At 43.8% G+C, this 20795-nt stretch overlaps 1 protein-coding gene across 7 annotated transcripts in view; it reads right to left on the bottom strand.

Annotated features, from left to right (window-relative positions):
- DAAM2 (dishevelled associated activator of morphogenesis 2) overlaps positions 1 to 20795 on the bottom strand; it is a 212942-nt gene that overhangs the window by 6764 nt on the left and 185383 nt on the right. For all 7 annotated transcript variants that reach the window (XM_035108128.3, XM_088666585.1, XM_088666584.1 and 4 more), the window contains 6 exons: positions 19318 to 19424; positions 18702 to 18790; positions 17877 to 18045; positions 17476 to 17583; positions 16306 to 16366; positions 8306 to 8437 (listed from right to left, as the gene is read on the bottom strand). In XM_035108128.3, the coding sequence (XP_034964019.1) occupies positions 8306 to 8437; positions 16306 to 16366; positions 17476 to 17583; positions 17877 to 18045; positions 18702 to 18790; positions 19318 to 19424 (666 nt within the window). The remainder of the gene's footprint in view (positions 1 to 8305; positions 8438 to 16305; positions 16367 to 17475; positions 17584 to 17876; positions 18046 to 18701; positions 18791 to 19317; positions 19425 to 20795) is intronic.

Raw genomic sequence — 20795 nt, 5'->3', positions numbered from 1 at the left:
GAATTGCTGGTGGCGGCAGTGACAACAGTTAAACAGCCCCCAGGTTCTGCCCAACTTCTTTCCTTCCTGATTACCTGCAAAGTGCAAAGAGGCTCTTACAGGAATAGCACAGCATTTTGATAACAGGGATTTTGTGGCACAATTACTTTAAGAGACCTCACACCCAATATAAAAGGTTGTTTCCTAGGAGAAATGAAACACTGGCTAGACCATGTGGTTGATGAGTGGGGGAGAGAGGGTAGTAAATAAGAATGGACAGTGTGGAGACTTTACTCTCATTCTTTTATAAGGAGAATGCAGAGGCTAAAAGAAGCATTTGGTAGCTGCCAACTGCATCTGTCACAAGGCAGCCATGATCTGGTTTGGTGAAATCACAGCAATCACTGATTTTTTTCTCACCCAGTCCTTTCCCCCAACATTTGTTTTTTGTTAGGTCTGCTAAATATTCCATTTTTAAATATATACTCCATGAACACTGGCATTCTGGTTCTCCTCCACACCCGCATGGATGTAGACATCATGAGATACACGGTAGTTTTATCCTCACAGCAGCTGAAGAAATGAGCAAGATTAAACATCATATGACGCATGACTTTTCACCACCTCAATAAGCCTCTCTGTTGAACACAAAATGTACGATCTCCCTTTCCAGTACATCCTCCTGACAACAGGCCCTTAACCCTGCAACCCTCTGTGCATTACAAACTGAGCTTGCTTGTGTACTCCCCAGCTTGCCGCAATTTCTTTCCAGAAACTGCCTGACTTAGAAGAAATGACACAATAATCTCATTTGAGATCAGAAATGGTGATCTCCCTGTGTGTCAAAATCTTTACCACCGCAGGCAACTTTGCTTAGTTTCTTGTGTCCTCCTGGATCATTCGCTCAGTAGCGGTGCTACTGAAGCTGGAGCAATGCCTGTGGCTTATGCTCGCCTTTTATGTAAGTGAGTAATGCAGAGTTTCACATGGCAGAAGCCACAATCAAGGATAACACAGGGGGCATTTCTCTCCCATGAGATGCCATTAAGACTGGGCATGATTGCTCCTGCAAATGGTTAAATGCTCAAAACAAAAGGGAACACAGCAAGGCTCTCTCTCTCTCCCCTGAGAAGAACTGTCTGCCACAGCTCCTTTTCCATCTCAAAAGTGGCTGAGCCATTATTTTTTAAAGCAAATAAACCCAAACTCTGAACTTACTTGCTTTCTTCTTCCCTCCACAGATCCTTCTTCAATTAGGCCAAACTAGATATGATGACGAATGCAAGGCTGCCATTCAGAAGAACAGCCGTATTATTTGCCTTCCCCTACTCTCCCAATATCTGAGCCATTTCAATATGTTAGGGAATATTTATCCTCCCCTTTTAGGTACTGACTCCCATATTTAGTTTCATTTGCTAAATTTATATGCAGCGTCTCACAAACACAACAGAATTTCAAAGCAGTTCCCAATAAAACAATACCTCAAGTAAAATCAATCTAAGTAACAACCAAACTATCTGCGACCCAGTGAGATGTTCTGAGTGACCAACAACTTTGTGTGTTCAAGCGCCTCTCTGTTTCACAGCCAGATTGCTGGTCTACAGCACCATTCTGAGACTAGGGCTTTCATTGCTCAGCCTTGTTCTGCTTTCTTGCACACGTCACTCAATTCTATTAATATATCATCCACTAATGCCTATAAGATTTTAAGTGACAGGCTAAAATAGACAACTTTACCAATACTGAATGACCAAAGTAGGTTGAGGAAAGGTATTTGGTGGTTAGGATTTCTCATATTTTCTTAGGGAAGCCTGAGGTTCGTGACTATTATAAATTAACCCATTCAAACATCATTTAATGGAACCTCAACCTAGGCATCATTTACTTCCACAGTAACTCGCATATTCAGCAGTTTGATTTTGGGAATAGGACTAAGAAATTAGACCTGAACATCTTAAAAGCGTTTTGAAATTTGACCTGTGTCTGACTCTAAGGCTGTACGGTATAGGCAACTCTGGTTGATAAGACTTACTGGTTTGTACTGGCACTTCCTTGGCTCAGAAGATCCGCTGAATTCTGGTCCCCCTTCCTTGTTCATTGGATCCTGTTGATCCCAGCTGCCTGTGAAATGCTTCCCAATGTGTTTCAACACTTGGCAACAAATTCTCTCTGTACTCGCGGCTTTTTGTCCCTATCCTGTAAATACTCCTTGCTGATACTATGCATACCCGCCTGCCAAGTTCCTTGATTCCAGAACCCACCATGAATCAGGAGAAAGCCTCATTCTGCCATTGCACCCTCCGTCTATGAGCACAGAAACATGGAACTGCTTTTTTTGCTTTGTAATACACAAAGTAAATGTATTTTTTGTTGTCGCTTCCTCTTTACGGTGCGCCAGGAAAGCAGTAGCTCCCAACACCCACGGAAGAGAGACAGAGGCAGATAATCAGATAATGATGGGGGAATCTCATTATCTGCATTCCTCTTTGGTTGGAAGAGGGGACCAGGGGTCCTTCACCTGCAGGTTGGGGGAAGATCATTGGGAACAAGGATGAGGCAGTACATTTCTACATCACGATGGGTGAGGTGTTGTGCTCCTTCCCTTTAAGCTAGATCCATACACAGAAAGGTGTTCCATCCCAATGACTGTCACTGTTCTTCAGCTTAATGGCCAAAGCCTTTAAAGCAAGACCCATTTCAGTGTTGATAAAAATCTCATTCATGAGTGTTTTCTTTTTAAAAGGAACAGTATCATGGAATTTCTGAGTTTTCTGGCCTCTGTTCGTACTGGCCAGTTGCAAGAAGTTTCCATGGTGGAGACAGCACTCCTGATTCAACAAACACAGAGAGACCATTGAGAATGGAGCCATTTCAGGCCCTGGGAAGCACATCTGGGGAGATATATATATAATTTTTATTTATTTATTTATTTGGGGGAAAGCAGGGGGTGGGGAAAGAAAGTCAGAAAGTAAAGTGAGCATGAGAAATAGCTCCGGTTTTGTTAAGGACAGAATACTCCCTTCCTGGCTCCAAAGGCAGCTCAGGGCTTGATGAGGAGTGAAAGCTGTGAGCTCCTCCAGTAGAAGCTGAAAAGGAACTTGGTTCAAGAATAGTAGCTGTGCACATGATTGTACAGAGTGACAGATTGATGGGGCATGTTATAGCAATTAGAATTAAGCATCTCTCGTTGAGAACATTATGTTGGCAAATGTGCATGCAGCCACTTCCAGACATGATTGGCTTTGCTGTGGGGAGACATGTCAATTAGCTTAGCAGAACCAGGAACCTGATTCTCCTCCCCCAGTATGATTAAATCCAGTTTGGGATGAAAATAAACCCTGGATTCTTAATCCTCAGAACACCAGAAACAAATTGTACCAAGTGATGGAAAAGCTACACGATTGGAAGATACTGACTTTGCTAGCACAAATAGACAGAAAGCTCTCATTTGCTGAGCTGGATTAAGCATTATGTGAGGTAACACGCAGTTCAGGTTCTCAGCCATGGTAAAGCATATGCCATGGGGCGTAATATGGGCATTCCCCCGCTGTGTTGAGGGACTATTGTTTTGCAGGATCTGTTTCTTTTCACTAGGCTATGTTATGATTCTTCAAAGCTCACAACTCAGAGGTAGTCTTTGGAAGTCAAGCTACGCATTATACTGCATAACTACTTAGTTTATTTTAATTGGTTTAATTACTGGCACACACATGGGATAATGCATTTCCTACTGCAAACGTAGCACACAGTAAAAAAAAAAAGTCTTAGCTCCGATCTAAGCAGAAATCACCAATACAGACTTCCCCCCTTGTTGTCCTAGACTTGGGCCCATGAAGTGTGACCTAACCTTGCTCTTTGGCCCTCCCTGAGAATATACCACAAACCAGTGCTACTGGTGTTCCTAGAAACAGGACACCTAAAGCCCAAAGATGGATGGTTTCTGTTCTGTTTTGATTGGGGCTAGGGAAAGAAAGAGGTAATCCTCCCCTCACTATGCCCCACATCTAACATTATTTCATTCATTATTATTCATTTAATTTGCATACCACCCTTCATCCATAGATCTCAGGGATGAGATCTACACAACAAGCAAGCAAGCAGAATTCCTCACAACATGTCTCAGAAAATAGGGACATTCTACTGGTGTAAAAGGGACACGGGTGGTGCTGTGGGTTAAACCACAGAGCCTAGGGCTTGCCAATCAGAAGGTTGGCGGTTCGAATCCCCTCGGCGGGGTGAGCTCCCGTTGCTCGGTCCCAGCTCCTGCCAACCTAGCAGTTCGAAAGCACATCAAAGTGCAAGTAGATAAATAGGTACCGCTCCAAGCGGGAAGGTAAACAGCGTTTCCGTGTGCTGCTCTGGTTTGCCAGAAGCGGCTTAGTCATGCTGGCCACATGACCTGGAAGCAGTACGCCAGCTCCCTCGGCCAATAATGTGAGATGAGCGCCGCAACCCCAGAGTCAAACCATTAGTCCGTCTAGCTCAGTACTGTCTACACTGGCAGTGGCTCTCAATGGTTTCGGTCAGCAGTCTCTCTCTGCCCTGCCTGGAGATGCCAGGAATTGAACAGGAATTGAACAGTGTTGGTGCTGACCTTTAAAGCCCTAAACGGCCTCGGTCCAGTAGGCTATACCTGAAGGAGCGTCTCCACCTCCATTGTTCTGCCCGGACACTGAGGTCCAGTGCTGAGGGCCTTCTGGTGGTTCCCTCGCTGCGAGAAGCCAAGTTACAGGGAACCAAGCAGAGGGCCTTCTCGGTAGTGGCACCCACCCTGTGGAACGCCCTCCCACAAGATGTCAAAGAGAAAAACAACTACCAGACTTTTAGAGGACATCTGAAGGCAGCCCTGTTTAGGGAAGCTTTTAATGTTTAATAAATGATTGTATTTTAATATTTCTGTTGGAAGCCGCCCAGAGTGGCTGGGGAGGCCCAGCCAGATGGGCAGGATATAAATAATAAATAATAAATTATATATACCTTCTGCATGCAAAACAGCTGCTCCACCACTGAGCTCCTGCCCTGGCTAAGGAGATTTCTGTATGAGGGATAAGATGCCCTTTTCCCTGTAAGTAACCCTAGAAACTGAGCTCGGTTAACATTCCCACTTAACACCAGGCCTTTTCGGGGAAATGTAAATTTTGGCTAACTTTCCTTCATTCTTCCCTTTTGCTTGCTCATTATATATTTTATTCCCTCAGGCCACTGGATCCAGACAGAAATAGAAGCAAGAAAACAACCCAAGAACAAAGGTCCTGTTAATGAAGAGAAACCAAACAAAAAGTGAAGGGTCTGGGAAGCAAAGGGCTATATGCGAACAGTACCCAAACCAATCCTATATTAACCTGGGGCTCAAAGACAGACAGACAGCTGACAGCTTGAAATAACAGGCTTGTTGCTTTAAGATAAAGGACATTAATTTTGAGGAAAGCCAGATAAAACACTCTGTGTATTTCATTTTTATAACATTTCCATTTCCCATTTTTAAAAATTAACCCCCCCCTTTTACATTTGTTTTTTATGCTGCAAGGCAACTCATCTTAGCCATGAAAAACAGACACACTCACAGAGGAGAGAGGCAGTTATAACTTTAAAAGGTCAGAGCTGGGCTGTGGCACATTTTGAAACAACATAGCGTAGAGAGTGAGGCCCTGTCATGTGTCATGATACAAGATAGCAGGGCTGGATTAAACAGCTGGCTAAACACGCTGCACTTGGAGGGTCAAGCTGGGGCCCAGGCAGCAAGCGCCATTACCTGAGAGCACCACTAGGTGGTGCTGCCCTGCAGATCAGAACAGCTTGGCTTTCCCCTCATGGCAGAATCTGTCAATTTCAGTCTCTCTCTCTCTCCGTTTCTCATATTTTCAATCTTAAATTTCCTTCTCCACATTTCTGCATCAGATTGTGATTTTTTAAAAAAGAAGTCCTCATGAAAATCCAACATTTTAATGCACTCCCCCCCCCCAGCAATTTCCCCTAATACTGTATGTGCATTTTTGCATGTTATTTTCACAAATATTTTCATGCATACTTTGCCTAAACATATCCATTTTTGTACACATTTATTGGCTGGCTAGCTCCGGCACAAAATTCGGAGCAGTTTGAATTTCAAAAGATAACTGCCGTTTGGTCCACATATTGTTTCAGGAAGTTTAAGTCTGGTAAGTTCACATTACAATGTGAACTGAACCAAATCCTGCCCTCCCCATCTCTACAGTGCCGAGGGCCTTCTGGCGGTTCTGTCGCTGCGAGAAGCCAAGTTACAGGGAACCAGGCAGAGGGCCCTCTCGGTAGTGGCACCCGCCCTGTGGAACGCCCTCCCACCAGATGTCAAAGAGAAAAACAACTACCAGACTTTTAGAGGACATCTGAAGGCAGCCCTGTTTAGGGAAGCTTTTAATGTTTAGTAAATTATTGTATTTTAATATTTCTGTTGGAAGCCGCCCAGAGTGGCTGGGGAGGCCCAGCCAGATTGGCGGGGTATAAATAATAAATTATAATAATAATATTATTATTATTACAATGGCACTAGCAGCCATGTTCCTAATAGTGCACAGTGACTATTTGAAACAGACTCGCTAGCAAAGTAAAAGTGAGGTGAATAACAGCTGTACATCAGATGGCACGGGAAAATAATTTCCACAACCCCAACAGATGCAATGGATGAGAGCACAAGGCTGAAGGGCTCATAAAGCATCTGGGCTGAGCAGAAGGTAGCCTGGGATCTGCTGGTGGGTCTCTGGGTGATCTGAAGTAGATCAGCAAGGATTACTTGCTCTCAATTGTTTAAGAAAGGCAACAACTAAACGACCCCCCGCAGGAGGGGGCTTTTGTATGGAAGAAGTGTGTAAGCTCAATGCATATTCGTCATTTAAAACAAACTCCTGGGCTCAGAATTCTTTTATTCCTTTGCACCAAACTCCAGTAGGTAGATATCAGGGCTCTAGCACAAAACACAGTCGGTCCTACAAGGCTGAGTTGGAGAACAGTGGCTCCCCAAAATATGAATTCCTGTATGATGGAGCCTGCGAAAGAAGGGGCATTTCACATGTTGCAGAGACAATAACGGCCCAAAGCATCGAGGGGTGTGATGCGATGCGATCAACTTATAGTAGAAAGCACCAACTTCAGCTGTAATGTGAAGTGGCTGAAAATCAGGAAACCAAGCCACTCAGGCAAAGTTCTACCACAACACCAAAAGAGCCCGTGTTTTTTCAAGCTCCTTACATAAAAGAGAAAAAATGGGCCAAGGTGTAACAGACTTACTTGGTGCTATTAGCTGCCTTTATCACACTAGCAAACCAGGACACGTTTGCCATTGTTACACCTTGTTTACATTATGACTTGTTCTCCTTTAAACATTCTCGTGCCTTTATACTGTTTTCTTATGTTTCTTCCCCACCCTAGATACTGAAGGCTTAGTGCCAACTTCTGGTCAGGAGAAAATAAATTGAAGGTCTACTCTTCTGCTGCTTTACAGTTTGCCTCTTGGGACATGATGTACATGCTTCTCTCCGAACACAGAGGTTATCAGGTGGAAAAAGAAGTGTCTGTTTTGCTCCAGGCGATACGTTGGGAAGCTAATACCAGCCCCAGTTTCCAATATATGCAACTTGCTAGCTATCACAGTTTTAGTTCTTCAGTGCTTTCCTGTCTTTCCAGAAGTATCCTACGAATGGTACATTTGGGTCTACTGAACCCATCTTGGCTAACAGGGTCACTGCGTACTAGATATTTGGAAGGGAAATTAGATCTGGAGATCAAAAGTTAGCCAATCCCAGGGGTCAGCAAACTTTTTTAGCAGGGGGCTGGTCCACTGTCCCTCAGACCTTGTGAGAGGCCGGAATATATGGGGGGGGGGGAATGAATGGATTCCTATGCCCCACAAATAACCCAGAGATGCATTTTAAATAAAAGTACACATTCTACTCATGTAAAAACATGCTGATTCCCGGACCGTCCGCGGGCCCGATTTAGAAGGTGATTGGGCTGGATCTGGCCCCCGAGCCTTAGTTTGCCTACCCATGGCCTATCCAATTGTTACTGGAGGATGTATTTAGATTGGGATGTTGCAGGTAAGTTGCATTATCACAGCAGTTCTGTACCTTTGTCTAATCAAACGTGCCATTCAAACAATAATTACAGACCTTTAAAGAGCCACCCATTCTCCCATTCATTTCTGCAGACAAGATTCCTTTCTCAGTGAAGAACAGATATATGTGCTCTGTGCAACAGCCCATTAAAAATGAAAACAAAGTTACATGCCTCGTATGTGTTTTGCGTTGGAGGACCGTATCAAAGAACAAACATTTTAAAAGCATTTTCCTACCTTATCCTTTGCATCGTTCAGAAGGTCTTCCAGCTCTGAAAAGCTAAAACTGGCTACAGTGATGAAGTCGCCCATGACAGGGACAAATCTATCACCAGCTTCCCGCATACGTCTCTTCTGGTAGTCCAGCTCCTAAGAAAAGAGGAAGATCAGAGCAACTGACTGGCGAAATTATTAAAACAGGTGCAGCCACACTCCTAAGACCAATCAACCATGTGTCTGCTGGGCAGCTTTGGAAGCAGCAAGGCTTGAGACATACAAAACAAGCCACTTCTTAAACATTCCTGGTGGCAAAGCACATAGCAATTCAAATCAAATTTCTACCATTGATTCCTATGTTCACAGGTCGAGACCTACCTGTCCTCCTGGCTCTGGCCCTTAATCTTCAGGAGCTGTTCGTTTTGTTTTGTTTTTAAAATCAAGTATCTAGTCTCTTTATTTACAGAGATATACAGGCAAACATGCAAGAAATATTCTGCTCGGGCGCTCAGCAACTAGCATATCCAGGGGCCATTACGGTTGTGGGTTTCAGCCCCATGTTGGGCAAAAAATTCCTGCACTGCAGGCTATTGTATAATTAGATGATCCTTGTGGTCCCTTCCAACTCACATGATTCATTGCCATAGGAGAGTCTGGGAAGGCCTGGCTGTCTCATAGCTGTTCCCTGAATATGTCTCTCTGTGTGTGTGCACAGGCATGCACAGTGCTCTCCCATAATCCCTAGCCATTGGCCATAATGCCTGGGGCTGATGGGAGTTGGAGTCCAACAACAACTAGAGGGTACCATCTTGGATACCAGTGGTACACAGTGAAATCAGAGTGGTGGTGATGAAAGGGGAGGGGGCAAGAGATGGAAGGCCTGGGAATAGACTGAAGCAAAGAGGAACATTAAGTAGACAGGAAACAAAAACACTGCAGACAAAGCAAAGCCTAACATAAGACAATATGAGACAGCATAATTTAACATTATCAAGGAAAAGATCCTTTTCCCTTCCATTAAACAAGACCTTTTTAAAAACAACAACCACAACAGCACATTCCTGAATCACTTGGCAAGAGCTAAGGGTAACACACACACACAGGGTATTTCCCAGCACATCAAAACAATGAAGGAAATTCAGAGTCTAAAGTACCCAACTTTCACTTTTATTTCATATTGTAACAAAAGGGAAAGACTACATACACCAATGGAAGTGAGAGCTGGACCATAAAGAAGGCTGATCGCCGAAGAATTGATGCTTTTGAATTATGGTGCTGGAGGAGACTCTTGAGAGTCCCATGGACTGCAAGAAGATCAAACCTATCCATTCTTCAGGAAATCAGCCCTGAGTGCTCCCTGGAAGGACAGATCGTGAAGCTGAGGCTCCAATACTTTGGCCACCTCATGAGAAGAGAGGAATCTTTGGAAAAGACCCTGATGTTGGGAAAGATTGAGGGCACTAGGAGAAGGGGACGACAGAGGACGAGATGGTTGGACAGTGTTCTCGAAGCTACGAACATGAGTTTGACCAAACTGCGGGAGGCAGTGCAAGACAGGAGTGCCTGGCGTGCTCTGGTCCATGGGGTCACGAAGAGTCGGACACGACTAAACGACTAAACAACAACAACAACAACAACATACACCAATGGGATTTGGAAGAAAACGTTTCTTTCTTAACAAACTTGTCAGTGCTTTGAATGACCTCAGGAGGTCAGTCAAGGACAGTATCAAGTGCTCCTTGCTCTTCCTTTCAAAGCAGCCCCATTCACAACAAGGCTTGACAATGGGCATGGCATAAGCTCTAACCTCTGGGTGTTCTGTTGCCTTTGTGAACCATTATAGCACGCTGGATCTCTTCCAAACCAAATGAAAGTATCGGTAATCATTAATCAGATAGTGGTTTGCCTTCCACTTCTCTCTCTTTTTTTGAGATTGTAATTCTCAGCATGTGCAGTTTGGTCATGCCTTGAACTTCCATATTCAGGTTACCTGCCAAATGGACTTATTTGCCTAGAACAGTAATGAGCACCTTGAGAACTGGATCTCACAACTGAGCGAGCACAGACTGACTTTTGAACACCTTAAGCTGCTTGAGATTGTGAAACAGGGTGAGACCTGGCCTCAAATGCCCTTTTGTCATGCAGCTCAATAAGAAGCCTTGGGCCCATCATACACTCTTAGTCTAATCCAGTGTTTCTCAACCTTTTTTGGGCCAAGGCACACTTGTTCCATGAAAAATATCACGAGGCACACCACCATTAAAAAAGTTTAAAAAATTAACTCTGTGCCGCCCTATATTGACTATATAATTATGACTGTAAGAAACACTTGCCAATTGCTGTGTTGGTTGCAATCTCCTGTAATAAGGCTTCACAAGCCGCTGATTTCTCTGCCAGCACAATCCTTTGCTCAGCAAGTTTCAGGTTGAGCTGATCCAGCCAGCTTCTTTAAGTTTGTCTAAAACCACCCTCCCGGGTTCCTTTCCGGCGGGTCAGTGTTTTCTATTGGCGGCCGCCAGGCATGTGACAATGCAAATCGCCCTTCCTGTCGCCGCACGTCGCGGCACACCAGCCAGCGTCTCACGGCACACTAGTGTGCCGCGGAACAGCGGTTGAGAAACGCTGGTCTAATCGGCCTCACAAGGTTGTTGTGAAGATAAGAGGGTCAAATAGAAGTTTCCTGGGTTCCCATTATGAAAACTGCATACTTAAATACACAAGTTGTGATAAAATACATGTTCAAGGATGTGTTTAAACATGTATTCAAATTTTATATATATATTTTTAAATCACAAATTAATACAGAAATGGGATGGAAAGGACATATGAGTTAACATCTGAAAAACTGACTAGGGCCAGAAATGATGTGATCTGCCCATCCCTAGAGGATGGAGAGAGGTAACCTCCATTTATGTCACCTTCAGTTCCTTGGAATCTGGTGGGATGCAGACGGAAGAAACAAAGAAGAAACAAATACATGGAAATATTTTAGGGTTGTTCACATTTAGAGCTGGGAGCCCCGGAAACCTTTAATTGTGCTTTGTCGGGGTTAGCTAGCTACCCATGCCACCCTCTCTCTTTCTCCAATCTCTTCCTCTCAACATTTAGACTGCAAGATCCTCAGGGCAGGGAATATTTTCCTTCTGTAAGAAAGATACTGCCTACAGTAATGGCTTACTAATACCCCCTAGTTTTAACTGAAGCATTATCTTGTGCTGGGATTGTTTGGGGCATTGGATATTGTCTTTAAGATGGCAGAGGGTTTTTTTGGGGGGGGGCGCTCTGGCTCTCCAGGTATTGCTGAACAACAACTCACACCAGGAGTTGCAAAATTCAGAAGTGAAAGTTAGGACACTGTGCTCAAAAAATCTACACCAGGGGTACCCAAACTACCCAATCACCTTCTAAATCCAGCCTGTGGACAGACCGGGAATCAGCATGTTTTTACATGAGTAGAATAATAAATAAATAAATAAATAAATAAATAAATAAATAAATAATATTTTATTTATACCCCGCCCATCTGGCTGGGTTTCCCCAGCCACTCTGGGCGGCTTCCAACAGAAAAATAAAATAATCTATTAAACATTAAAAGCTTCCCCAAACAGGGCTGCCTTCAGATGTCTTCTAAAAATCTGGTAGCTGTTTTTCTCTTTGACATATGATGGGAGGGCGTTCCACAGGGCGGACGCCACTACCAAGAAGGCCCTCTACCTGGTTCCCTGCAACTTGGCTTCTCAAATGTGTCCTTTTATTTAAAATGCATCTCTGGGTTATTTGTGGGGCATAGGAATTCGTTCATTTTTATTTTTTTCCAAAATACAGTCCGGCCCCCACAAGGTCTGAGGGAGAGTGGACCAGCCCCCTGCTGAAAAAGTTTGCTGGCCCCTGATCTACACTATCAGAGGTTTTAGAAAAGAAACACAAGTACTCGCAGTAAAAGCCACAAACACAGTTGACAACAAGGCAGATGGATGCCCTGGCAGGGCTCACAGAGAATGGAGAGTGTTTATGAATTTGCATTTTGATATACTTTGCATTGCCTGCTTCACTCTGTGAAGTTTTTCAGAGCTGGACTCAAGTCTCATTTTTTAAAATGGTGCTGCCAGCCCTGGGAAGTGAAGGATTACAAAGTGCCTCTGTTGAGCAGCTGACTGTGAACCTATTTTTAGCCCTGTGTTTGTAATAAGGAGCTTTGAAGAGCCCTCTCAACTGTCAGAGCCAGGACTGTGGCGAGAACACGCTGGAACGCAGTCAAGAGTTGCACCTTCCCCCCCCCCGTCAAGTCCCCTCCCAACAAGGACCTTCCATTGTTGCTATAGTGCTGCATTTTTACATGCCAAAAGTGGGTGGGGGGAGCAGTGAAATGAATGAGCAAGACGGGGAGGTGCTGGCTGCCAAGGCTAAACAGAGGTGGGAGGGAGGGGTGTATGAATGGGAAAAAGATGTTGCCCAAGGAAGGGAAGGAGAAGGTACTGCAAGGACACTGGGCAAACAACTCACAAGCTTGAAACCAAACCGAATCTATGGTTTATCACTCAACAGCTGCAACTATCCTGTAATTTCTTGGATGCCTGAAACAGCCAACACAGAGCAGCTCTAGGCACACAGCGCTTTCTTAGCATGCAAGGGGAAATGTGCCTGCTGGAGAGGGGTGGGGCGAGCTTGTCAAGGAACAAAGTCAGAACTTGAGAGCGACCTCCTCAATATTTATCATGCAAACTGGCTCTGCCACAACCGCTGTGAATCCACATGAAACTTGAGATTTGAAAATGCACACTGAACAGTATTTCATTCTGTGGAAGCGAGCACTGAGCAGTGTTTCCAATGGCTTGGCTTGCACACCACACTCAGCCAACTGTTGGCTTAATGCATTTAAGTGATGGAACCAATTTGTTTTTTCTTGCCAGAAGCAGGACCCAAGCCAGTGGATTCAAGCTGCAAGAAAAAGGATGAAGACAGTGGAACAAGCTCTATCAAGAAGGTGGTGGACTCCTTCATTAGAGGACTTTAAGCAGAGGCTGGATGGCCACTTCTCAGGGATGCTGAAATAGTAGGTTTCCTGCATCCTCAGGAGGTTGGACCAGGTGACTGACAAGATGCCTTCTAACTCTATCATTCTAGTCCTTGCATCACATGCTCCAGAAGTTACTACAAGATCATGTTATGTTAGGACTGTAACTAAAAAGGCCAGCTCCAATAGCATTTTATTTAAAAACCCATTAACATTATGTTTTGAGTCAACTGACAGTGATCTTGAACCTGCAAACTGAGAGAAGTCATTTATTTACAGTGTAAATGGGGGGGGGTGTATTCAGGGGATACTTGGTTCCACCACTTGACTCCCCATGCTCAGGAGTGAGAGAATGAGAGGGCACCTTAACTCCCTGGCTATCCAGCATATTGAGATACTCTTGATGTCACCAGCTATTCATGCAGGAGCAATAATGTTCTCCAGTCCAGGGAGAATGAATGTAAAATTCTGTGTTTGGTCCACACCCAGTGCTGCACACACACACACACACACACACACTGCAGGATTAGTTGGTAATGTGTCACAGACCCATGCTGAGTACGTTACTAAAACTATATCTGTAACATTTGAAGTAGATCCATACATTTAATTTTGCATAAATATAACACTCTTTCCAAAGTACCCTACATAGATGAATCTTCAGTTGGGGAGATTATTTAAAGCAGTCCCAGTGTTTGCAGACAAATAATTCAACTTCGTTGTTCCCGCAAGGGGACAATGACAACAAATATTTATTCTATTCTATTCTAATATGTAATATTAATATGTACTAAGATAAAATGAACTGGGTGATAAACTTTACAATGTCATAATTTAGCCTTGCAATTATGTTTAGTTCTTGCTGCTTGACGTATTTTTGCTGCAACAGCAATTGTGATAGAGAGTCATCCCAAATCACAGGTGGGAGGCAGAAGTAGCATGACTTTATGAAGGCCACACAGAAAAGCCAGTGGACAGCCAAGAGGAGAAAGTAGGTGTTCTTGGCTCTAGGTCCTACATTCAGTTCACCAGACCACAATCCCCTAGAGAAGAACCAGTATGACTGAGTCTTTCTGTTTTGCAAAAGCCCGTTGGCTCCATTCCTTGTTTGTCCAGTGTGATTCTATTCACAGGGCTTGTAGTAACAGAACTCTACAGTGATTGCCCCAAGTACCCTGTTTCTCATATTTTAAGACATACCCATAAAATAAGCCATAGCAGGATTTTAAGCATTCAAGGAATATAAGCCATACCCCAAAAATAAGACATAGTGATAGGCGCAGCAGCAATGTGGGCCGCGGCAGGAGGAGGAGGAAAAAAATAAGACACCCCTTGAAAATAAGCCATAGTGTGTTTTTTGAGGGAAAAAATAAATATAAGACATGTCTTATAATATGAGAAACACGGTATATAACACTGGGTAGAAAACGAAAGCACTGAGCCACTCCCTAGAAAGTAGGCAGCCAATTCTCTCTGTGGTTGTTTTGAACAACCAACTACAAGGTACCTTCCCTGCTCAATTATGCACGCATACTCCACTGAACTAGAAATGTACTAGGGAAGTGAGGGCAGGAACCACAGCTCACAGGTAAAGCAAGTGTTTTGCATACAGAATAGGATGGGAAATATCTCTGCCCAAGGCCCTGGACATGACAAGAGTAGTAGACAATACTGAGTCTGATGGACAGAACAAGCTGGTGTAAGGCAGCTACATGCCAGGCTGCATTAGCCTGTGGTGCACAAAGGGAAAATAAGCCATGTTTGGTGTGAGAGACAATGTTCCACCTGTCCTCTGCTACTTGAAGGATCTTGGGCCCCATTGGTTGCTGCTCTCAGACTCTGGAACTCCCTCCCTGGAGAAACTAGACTAGCTCCCTCATTGTCCTTCTGCTGGCAGGTGAAGACCTTCTTCTTTTTGAGAACTGACAGCTTTTAATGAAAGAGCTGGTGCCGTGCTATTTTTATTGTAATTGTTTTCATGCTTTAAACAGATTTTTTATATGTACTGTATATAGTTTTATATTGATGTTTAATTTATTTTATTTTTAAATGATTGCTTTTTCTACATTTTTACCTTGAGTACCATTAGGGAAAAGGCAGAGTAAAAATAAACAAAACAAAACAAAATATAAAATAAAATAAAATAATAAAGTCAACTCTCAGCAGATTGGCCTACAGGGATTCCCAGCAAGGGACATCTCATTCACAGAGCTACAAGTGCCACAGAAAGTTACTACAGGTTCCTAAGTGTAAGATAGTCATTGCAAAAGATCTAGCAATGGACTTCCCTTTAGTATTTTAGTGTGGATGTCTGTTAATAGACACATTTTTTGCAAAGCATTTTCCCCTAATAAAGAGCATTTTTTAAATATTATTTTCACAAGCATGCATTTAAATGCATGTTTATTATATGCATTTTTATTCAATTACTTGGCTGCAGAACTGCATCACGAAATTCTGGAAGTGCAAATTTTGAGGGATGGCTGAGCTTCAATTCAAATATTGAAAAAGTGAATCAGGTAGCTTTGCCAAGTACAAATTGAATCAGTGTCTTCCCCCATCCTTGGTTGTATTGCAGCACCGTACAGCTGTGTGGCCACCAGTTCCATACCTGCTTGCTTCCTTGCCTTTCTCCCCCCTTGGCAGATGTTTTGTCTGCTGCTAAATGCTTTGATACATAGACTACACCCCACCCGTTCAGACCTGTCCACAGAGGCCACACCAAACACCTGCTCAGAGACCAAACCTCTCTGAAAGAAGCAAAAGCAAGTGTTCCAACATTTTTAGGGCATGCCATTTGTCAAACTCCCATTCCCCCAGCTCTCAGTAGCAGATCAAACAACTTTCTTAAGGGGTACATCTGGTAATATCATCAGTCCAGGCCTACGGGAGACGGTTTTAGGGAAACAGGCTGTGCTTGACAAAAGAAGAAAAGCTCGTTCTTCTCTCACCAAAAACACAGTGCCCGAGATCCCAAGTGAGTATTTGGAAACCACGAAATACTTACAGCTTCAACAGCTTTCAATCCGGTCTTTATGTTGTTCACTTCCTTCTCCAGCTCTACCAGGCTGCAAGGAGACAGAGAGAGACATACAGCAGTTGAAAACAAAAAGGGCAGTGTTACATGGGAATACAGGAACTGGTGAGGCAGTAAAGATCGCTGGTCCATCCAGTCTGGTATGCTGCCTCCGGCCCCAGCCCTACACCAGATGCTTTAGAGGTGGCAGGAAGAGGTCCATTCTGTGTTGCGTGAGCTTTTAATAGGAGGGTTCAGACCCCGGGCTGCTTGCACTTACATGCAAGATCCCACACTATTCAGAAGAGAATAAGCCTTTCAGCCTCTGGATAACTGAAATGGGGGAGGCACTGGACCGAGTCCGTTTAGGGCTTTAAAGGTCAGCACCAACACTTTGAATTGTGCTCGGAAATGTACTGGGAGCCAATGTAGGTCTTTCAAGACGGGTGTTATGTGGTCTCGGCGGCTGCTCCCGGTCACCAGTCTAGCTGCCGCATTCTGGATTAGTTGTAGTTTCCGGGTCACCTTCAAAGGTAGCCCCACATAAGAGCACATTGCAGTAGTCCAGGCTAGAAATAACTAGAGCATGCACCACTCTGGCAAGACAGTCCGCGGGCAGGTAGGGTCTCAGCCTGCGTACCGGATGGAGCTGATAAACAGTAGTTGTAGTTTCCGGGTCACCTTCAAAGGTAGCCCCACATAGAGAGCACTGCAGTAATCCAAGCAAGAGATAACTAGAGCTTTTGGCTTTTCATGCAATAGTATACTGGGCTATAAAAAGTGGCAATTATTTCATAGAAACGTAGAATTGTAGAATTGGATGGGGCCCCAAGGGTCATGCAGCCTAAATTCCTGCAATGCAGGAATCTCAACACATGGTTTCCCATCCAATCTCAAACCATACTAGACCCTGCTTAGCTTTGCAAATGTGCTAGCAGATTTATTGCTGCAGCATCATGTGATTCTACAACATCTAACCCCTAATGCTGTACAGGCCATATTCCATTTTTCACTGCAGGTTAACAACCTATTTTACAACACCTTATTATATGTTGCCTCTAGTCAGGTTGCTGATTTATATATAATGAGCAAATGTCAACACCATGATCTAGTACCCATCCTTCATTGAATTTTAAATGCCAGCCCCATCCCCAAACTTACTTGACTTTTGCTGCTTCTGGAAGATGCTGTAGTTCAGACTGCATGTCTAGAATATCTAGGTAGTTCTTTTCAAAGATCATAATCAGGTAGTGTAACAACGTAATGTTCCTAAGACAAACAGGTATGAATGAGGCAAAAAACAGGATATTGGGAATAACTGACATGCCATGCAAGATGTCTGGCATCAAGTCAGGCTCACCAGTTCAGGGTTACATAAGCATCAGCATTTGTGTTTCTCTAATAAAAGCCATGTAAACAAAAAGCAAACATATTTCTTTATAACAATACACACACACACACACACACACACATGGAGCCACCCATCCAACAGAGATTGTTTAATGAAGAACAGATAAAAATATTTATAAGGAATAAACAAGCAAGTAAGCAAATAAACCTACTTATCTATGCTAGATTTGGTGTCTGCTATTTTATTGAGGCTGGAGACCTTAAAGCCATAGGCGTTTCCTCTTTGGCCCTTGTTCATGTAGTTGCCAAAGGCTAAAACGACTTCCAGGAGCTGCTTCAGCTGCTTACTACGTGTGAGCTCCTTGGAAGCCAGGAGAAGAGCTGAAAGAGAGAGATAAGGAATTCCCTTAAGTTAACAGAGTGGTGCCATTTCAATCAGCAAATGTGAGGCAACCATCCTTCTTCCAAATCCCAAGTCCCAAGGCAAACAGCCCCTGCCCCAGTCATTTCCCCTCGGAAATAAGAAATGTATAAGAATGTCACTAAAGAGCTTTTTCATTACAGTGAACTTCATTACAGTAACTTCTGGTTTCCATTCAAATATTTTTTGGTATTTGCTGTCAAGTGAGGCAGAGGTACCCACATAGAGTGGGTTTCACATAGGATGGTGGTCTAGCTAATGAAAGAGACAGAGAGGAGCCAGGCAATATAAACTACACTTTCAAAATTGTGATGTGACCTGCCACACGGTGGTTGCCTTGCACTGACCGCAACACTACCCAGTGGAAGACAGCCAATGCTATCCCTATTCAGAGTAGACCCATTGAAGTTAATGAATACCACTAACTTGGGTTCATTCAAAAATTCCTTCAGTAGCACCTTAAAGACCAACTAAGTTTTTATTTTGGTATGAGCTTTCGTGTGCATGCACACTTCTTCAGATACATTCATTCATTTACTCTGAGTACAACTCAGTTGCCTACAGCCCAGCATCTTTGTGCAAGTCCTGCAATGGTCTCTGAAAACTTTCGCTTTACCTTCTACTTTGGGTTTCGCTTCTGCAAGCCTCTCTGGGAACTTCTTCTTAAAGAATAATGCTTGAAGCCGCTGCTGGTAGTGGTCGATCCTAAAGCAGCGAAAGATGTGGGTTATATTTCAAGGGAGCCCCAGAAAACAAAGCCACTATGAGCTCAGTCCATATTTATACAAAACCTGTAGGGTATGGATGAGGAACTGTATAGTACAGCAGAGTGCTAAAGGCCATCATTAACAGTCATCATTTCACTTGAAATGGTGAAAAGAAAAGGAAGGAAGGAAGGAAGGAAGGAAGGAAGGAAGGAAGGAAGGAAGGAAGGAAGGAAGGAAGGAAAAACAAGATGCATAGAAATATATTTATTCAGTCCAACAGGCTTCCAATATTTCCTTCCATCAAGGGCACTCATAGGCAAAACCAACATGAGTCTTTGGCGTCAGACTCTGTTGCGAATTGCAACATTTTATACAGTGCTGGGCCAGCAATATCTTGATACAGGGATTTCTATTAGTGGCTTGTGATCAATTTTAGCTGAAAAAGGAAACAGGAGACTCTGAATAACATCCCTGCTCTTATACCACACAGAGAGACAGAGACATTTATATGTAGTATATATACACCTGCTCATTTCATAAAGAAAACGGTCTGCCCGAGCCATGCGGTCAATTTCATGCTTGTGTTCCTCCAGCAGATCAATATCACTCTTCTCTGGGACAAACTTCAGGAGCTGGAACCACAGGTGGGGAAGGAGAAAAAAAGACAGCATGAGGGAACTAACCAGGGCAAGGGGCAGACAGCAGGAGAGTGTGATGGAGTGGGCTCCCATTGCTTGGTCCCTGCTTCTGGCAACCTAGCAGTTCGAAAGCATGTCAAAGTGCAAGTAGATAAATAGGTATCGCTCCGGCGGGAAGGTAAGCGGTGTTTCCGTGCGCTGCTCTGGTTTGCCAGAAAGCTGCTTAGTCATGCTGGCCACATGACCCGGAAGCTGTACGCTGGCTCCCTCGGCCAGTAAAGCGAGATGAGCGCTGCAACCCCAGAGTCGTCCACGACTGGACCTAACTGTCAGGGGTCCCTTTACCTTACTGTAAGAAAATGCTGCTTGGAATTCCCCATCTGACTGTAATTCCTAAGCAAGGCAGCTGCGGTCATATGAGTGACCTTTCTGAAACATCTGATTGGATTCTCTGTCTTGGATTCTCCCCTCTGTGACCCTCATTAGATACTTTCCAATTCCATATAGGATTTCCCATATCTAACAGCTATAGGCAGTGTATGTCCAATAAAGAACTCCCTTAATGGCCAGAGGCACCCCTGAGTGTAAATGAAGTACAATCTGGCCCTTAAAGTGTTGAGCCCACTCATCCTCCAGTAGACACAAAGCTTTGACTATTCCCCCCCCCCACACACACACAACTTTTAAATATGTTTTTGCCCTGGGGAGACAATGAACAACATCAGTGTGACTGGACAGATGCTCAATAGAGGCTCCTATTCATGTGTTGAACTTAAAAGCTCATACGTTGACAGATTTATTTTTTTTTACATATCTAGTGGGAGTAATGTTCTGGCCTGGCCAAGCGTTTGTATGTTTGTGCGTGTGCTCCTGCACATGAGCGCACGCGCGCACACGCACACACACAAGCTCCCTAGTTACTAAAACAAACAGCCTGGAAGAAACACCAGACAATGGTTCTGCTTTTTATCATTCCCTCCTTTATACTCAGGAGCAGTTTAAATGCCAGCAACCCATAGATGTGATAATGGTAGTGCAGGAAGCTATAATAGCCAAAGAACACTGAAAACTGGAATGCAATGTTCTTTGTGGATACTCTCAACACCAAGCTAATGTACAAACCAAGAGCTTTTGGAATAGATATTCATTTAAGCAGAGTTATAGCCCACTCTTTGATCATATTTATAATGCCCAGGTTGGCTCAACTGAAAGTCAAAGGACATTCCAAAGGTACTGGTAGATACTCATCTCATTTTAGCATGTAAAACAACTCATAGTGCCTATCTACTCAGAAGTAAGACTTACTGCCTTCAATGGGATTTACTCCCCAGTTAAATGTATATAGGATTGCAGACCTGGTGGTTC

The sequence above is a fragment of the Zootoca vivipara genome, chromosome 3 (assembly GCF_965207765.1).
Source record: "Zootoca vivipara chromosome 3, rZooViv2.hap1.1, whole genome shotgun sequence".
NCBI classification, from domain to species: domain Eukaryota; kingdom Metazoa; phylum Chordata; class Lepidosauria; order Squamata; family Lacertidae; genus Zootoca; species Zootoca vivipara.
This window is presented reverse-complemented; position numbering and strand designations above follow the sequence as displayed.